The sequence below is a fragment of the Poecilia formosa genome, unplaced genomic scaffold (assembly GCF_000485575.1).
Source record: "Poecilia formosa unplaced genomic scaffold, Poecilia_formosa-5.1.2 Scaffold284, whole genome shotgun sequence".
Lineage (NCBI taxonomy): Eukaryota > Metazoa > Chordata > Actinopteri > Cyprinodontiformes > Poeciliidae > Poecilia > Poecilia formosa.
The window spans coordinates 175006-180601 of record NW_006800223.1 but is presented as its reverse complement, the minus strand read 5'-3'; the positions used below and the strand labels follow the sequence as shown (position 1 = coordinate 180601).

Genomic DNA, 5596 nt, shown 5'->3' with positions numbered 1-5596 from the left:
ACACACACACACACACACACACACACAGACCCTCGTAAAAGCGAACATGAGGTCAGTGCAACCCGATAGACATCACACACGGTAAACAGCTAGCGGAGTTCAATTGAGGCTGTCTCTTAAGAGCATGGGAGGGCTAAGCAATTGCTTCAGAGCGGCAATCTGAATAAAAATGGATTAATTATAAACTAAACATAAAATAAATTACTTTGAGATGTCATAGTGACCCTTCTCTGGCTCAAATGACACCTGGAAGTACACAGGAAGATTTAAACCAGCAGCAGGGAAAAAAACTGAATTTCACTGACATATTTTCTTTAATCTTTCCGGTGCCGTTTAGTGGGTCACTGATGCACTAGTGGAAACACCAGCTCTCTCCTCCACCCAACATGAATCTCTGCAGCTAATCCAGCACGGCACACTGCGTCCTTCATCAGGTGGTTTTACCACCTTTATGTCATTCAGCTAAGGCTCTGTTGAAGGTTTCGTGCTTTGAACTAACATATATGGGCAACACTGAGTCACTCCAGCGGTGACAGGAGCACTGTGGAGAGGCCAGGCCTGCAGGGCGCCATGGTGACAACATACAGGAGGGGAGCGACGGGATGAGGCGGAAGCACGATTTTCGGTTTAATTCCACTTGAACACCTTGAGAGAATTTGTTGGTGGACAATAAACGACCTGATTTGGGTTTAAATGATGCACAGAGGAGGAAAAAATCCCTTTTTAACACAATGCAGCAACTCACTTTAGAATCAAAAGACCTTGGAAAATTGTCTAAGCTGCTTGACAACTGCCTGCACATGTCTTTAATTCACTTATTTATGCTAATTCACAAACAAACTTGCATAAGGTCCCTGCAGATAAAGAGACCCAGTCATGGGTAGAAATAGTCTCCAGTTTAGGTCAGGATATTCTTCAGAAAAACTCGTAAAAATTAGTTTTCTTGAAGCTGTAAAATTATAACAGCTATAGCTTCAAGCACACAGCCAAGCTACAGCAGAAATACAGAAAATGGTAGCTTAATATTGTAGTACTTTGTAGTCAGGCATTTTTTTGGATTTTGAATGCTTGTTTTCCCATTTTCTGTCCACAAAGTGATCATGATCTTTACAGAAAGTGCTTGGAAATGAATAAAGTAAGCAAGAAGAGGACAAAAACTGTTTCAGGTCTAAAGGACACTATTTACACCAGAACATTATGTGATTCCTCCATTCTAAGAAATTAAAAAAATGTTAACTTCAGGTGAATTTATCATTTGTTCTTAATTAATACTTTACATCAAACTCATATAATGGGCCAGCAGCTATGAGTCCATTCAATTGTCATGCCAATTTTGACTGAAATTTTAACATGTTGCAAAAAAAGAAAATGTGAATCAGGCATGTTTCCTTATAGTAGTTTGGAGAGAAATCAACCAAGCTACATAAAGCGTTATTTTGACACTACGTGTGGCTGTTATAAACCTCAAGCTGTGCAGGCTTGGACTGTTACATGGCATGTGTGTGTAAATAAGGCATCAGAACTTATTCAGCAAATGTGTTTCAACCTGCAACACGATGCTTCAAATGTGCATGAGAAAACATGAATATAAGCACAGTTAAAAAGGGTTACACTTACTTTTTACAGTATAATCACACACTAAAAATTTGTAAAAAAAAATCAGCCCTTTAATTTGACGATGGAGAAAAAAAAACATTGGATGCTTTCTACATATGACCTCATTTTTTCCCCTCAATTATTTGGTCGTAAATGTATTCATAGTCCGTGAACTTTTTCACATTGCATATTAAAATCTTAAAAGTCTTCTTCGTTAAAAAAAAAAAAAACACATTTAAGTCCACGTGACATGTGGAAGGTTCTCTTGGTTGAAGAATTCTGCGAGGCATTGTACACAGGAAGTGCTAAGCATGAAACAATAAGCAGCGTTCTGTCATGGAGGTAGTGTAGATGTTGAATGCTTTCTTTCATTTATGCGTTGCTGACGTATTTAGCCTGATGTTTGATTATTAGTAATTTAAGATAAACAATAAACTAATAGGCTCTCTGCGTTTAGATAACCTTTAGATATTTGGCACTTAGCTTGCAGCTCAAACCAGTTTGATCAGCCAGTAGTTGAGTCTGCTTTGTTTCCTAGTAATTAAGTTTTTTCTGTTTAACAATTTGTTTGAGTTCTTGTCAAGTTGTTGTTAAGGCTTAAGAAATTGTTGGGTATTTTTTGGCATTTTGCTATAAATAAAACACACGTTCTAATTTGAAATTATCACCATTTCCTAATGCCAAATCTGTCTAATCTTTATTATTCCTGAATAATAAATTGACAAACGTTTGATAATATTAAGGTTCAAGGATTCCATGTAAAATGAGTGACAAAAGCAGCCAAAGTTGTTGTTTTTTTTGCTCTATTCAGACAGAAAATGGGCAAAAAGAGATAAAAATACATCAAATGCCCCAAAATTAGGAATCAAACCCTGGACGGCTGCATTGAAGAATAATAGCTTCTACAAATTCAACAAGTTTAAAGTTATTTTTTTTGAAAACAACAAAAAATATGGATCAAGACTGAGATTTAGCTGACTTTTACACTCACTTCTGTTAAGAAAAACAATGTTCTGGTGAAACATCAGGAAGAGTTTGAGTTATTCTTAGAGCTGCTATCTATGCGTCCAGGAACTGAGGCAGCAATTCCAGAGCCAGGTCTGTTTTAAGGTCATTGTAAACATGCTGCGAGACTCGGATGACTCATTATTCTCTAGCCCAGTTTGAGGTCATGATTTGATATCCGTGATGCTGGGAGCTGCTTTTGCACGACATGCAAGACTATTACGGAAACTAACACCAGTGAACCTAATTTATGCACAGGATACAACCAAATTATAACTTTGGCAATCCGCTGTATATATTCACAGTTTAATTGCGGGTGAAGTTTCAGTGCTTGAACAAGGATATGTAGGGGAAATGCACCTGAAAATGTTAAGTTAAATTATACTTAAGTAAAATATTAACAATAAGCACAGTGTTTTTAGGCACTAGTTGCCTAAAAACACTGCTTTACATAGCTATTGGACAAGACACAGGAAGGAGAGAGAAATGGAAAACATGGAGCAAATGGGATCAATCCCAAGACAACCGTGTTAAAGACAACAGCCCATATGCACATGAAAAAAACAACCATACAGGCTTTTTTTTTGTCCAAGACAGACAAGGAGTTCAGCTTATTTAATTATTTTTGTCTATTTAAATCTTAATTTGCAGACATTTGAATTGTTCTGTCATAAATGTAGGGTAGGCAGAATGTTTTCAACTTACAACTATTTATTTCTAGTATGCCTGAAATAAACAAAACTCAACCAAACTTAATTTTTGGAACTGTTCATTTACAAGCACATTCCATTTATTTTGGAAAAGTCCATATATTTTAATGCCAGGATTCATTTAAACACTGCTGTTGAGTTTTGATATGACTTATACCGAATTGAGTTTTGCGTTGTCAGAACGTCACGTATAAATTTATCAAAACCCATTTTCAAGGGACATTCCTATGCCTGGAAATATTGTGGGACTTTCTTCAGTCTTTTCATGCTTCACATTCCTGCACTCTTCCCTGAGCTGATTCAGCGGCTCTCGGCCACCGCAGGAACCAAGCTGCCTCCCCCTGCTGCATGGTGAAGGCAGCGCTGCTCTACTGATCTACTGACCCACTTTCGGGAGGAAGCCTGAAAGAGAAACAGTATCTCGTGGAAACACGTGACGCAGAGAAGATAAGCTCTTGTTGGGGCAGTTCTTGGTGACGGTCGGGTCAAACATGAAGAAAGGCTCACCGCCAGCTTCGAGGATAAAGACAGATATATAACAATGATTTAAATTGTAAAACTTGGGAGGTGCTATAAATTTCGTCATAGCGGTGTTGACGTGGTTGTTGCCGGAGCGTTGCCTGGTGAAGAGCCAACAAAGGCGCTTCATGCGCGTGCTTGCCGTTGGTCGGACATTGAATGAAACAAAGTGCGTGGAGCGCGCGACGAGATAACTCAACAATATAGTTCAGCAGTGTTAGTTTGATACGGAAAGCTACTGTGGCTAAACCCTGACATTAAGAGGGACACTAAACCTCACTGACAAGTAGCTGAATTACTCTAAACAATAAAAGAGTCAAAACAGACCTTTTAAATATTATGCATCTCAATTTAAATATGTTTATCGTTAGAAATTGGAAAGAAGGTGAAGCAGTTCAACAAAAATAAATACATAAAACTGTAGCATCAACTCAAAGTAAAGTACTGACAACCAGAGCATAAGGGCTAACCTGCCGGTTTGTCCGCCGTGCTGTCGGAGCCCCCGGTTGACATGCCTGCGGACTGGAACCGGTGCTCCCGGTGAAGGCTACGGAGAGCCGCCGCGCATGTTGAGACACCAGCTGTTGTGGTGTAATGCATAAAAGAGATGGTGGGAAGGAGGGAGCTTCAGATAGCCGGGGTGTTGTATAATTGACTTCATTTTTTTTCAAACCCCCCACCCCCCACCTCCATCACCCTTCTCCTCCTCCTTCTCCTCCTCCTCGCGTAGTTCCTTTTTTTTTTTTTTTTTTACACAGAACGATGTGAGTGGAGCGGAGAGGAGTGGAGTGGGGTGGGGTGGGGGTAGAAACGTGAGGGATGTGTGAGAGAGGAACACCCATTTTCAATAGCGGACGGGGAAAGGAGGAGAGAGTTCACGCTGGTCTTGTCCTCCATTAGCTACCTATATGGTTTATTCAGGTCTACATTCGAAAAAGCTGCAACGTTCTGAGGATATATATATTTTTTTCAAATGTAATTTAATAGAGCCAGTCACAGAAAAACGACAACGTTTCTGCCAGTAGTTATTATTCTATGATTAAGCTGAACAAAATACAACTCTGACTGCAGTTTCGTGTGACAGGTACTCCATTTGAAGGGCAATTAAATGGCCTGACAGGAAGCGTGCAGTGAGCGTCCGGCAGTGCTGATAAATTCATTTTTGATTCATGCCGAATAGAGCCAGGTCACTTACGACAGCGCAGAGGGAAGATTTCCTCTTCCCCTCCCCGTGTAGTACACGTTTCGGTGACCTCAATAAGAGCCCCGAGCGCGTCACCCATCTGACGCCGCTGCAAGCTTTCTCGCTTCCTTCCTTTCCCAGCAACGAGAGAAGTGAGGTCTCACTCTGTTTCTTTTTTCAAATCAATTTTCATTCAAAAAAAATTATATATTATAAATCATGTTTTTTTTGTTTGTTTGTTTGTTTGTTTGTTCTTTTGTTTTTGTCAAACTAAACCATTCCTATCCCTGGTCATTTAAGATTGTTAAAATATTTATTTTACTAAATGCCAGTGTAATGACAGAAAGAATTTGTTTCACAATTACAAGTTCGGATACTTTGGAACAATTGACTACGGAAGAGGATTAAGGGCACTGAAAAAAATTGGCTTTTTTTTTTCTCAGAATTTTTTTTCATCTGTTTGTGTCCTTTAGCAAATCCACAAACACAGTTACACAGGAGTCAAACGTGTTAAAAAGTTTTAATATGGAGTTTTTAGGTCTGTAAATGGGGAAGTACATAAAACAACGTGCATGGCAGCAAA

General features: G+C 39.2%; 1 protein-coding gene across 1 annotated transcript in view; it reads right to left on the bottom strand.

Moving 5' to 3' along the window:
* The window catches only part of LOC103151513 (aryl hydrocarbon receptor nuclear translocator-like protein 2), a 16777-nt gene extending 11649 nt beyond the window's left edge, over nucleotides 1-5128 (bottom strand). Inside the window, exons 1-2 of the mRNA XM_016681515.1 lie at nucleotides 5026-5128; nucleotides 4301-4411 (exon numbers count right to left, since the gene is read on the bottom strand). Of these exons, the coding sequence (XP_016537001.1) occupies nucleotides 4301-4411; nucleotides 5026-5113 (199 nt within the window). The 5' untranslated portion in view covers nucleotides 5114-5128. The remainder of the gene's footprint in view (nucleotides 1-4300; nucleotides 4412-5025) is intronic.
* Between the last annotated feature and the right edge of the window lie 468 nt (nucleotides 5129-5596).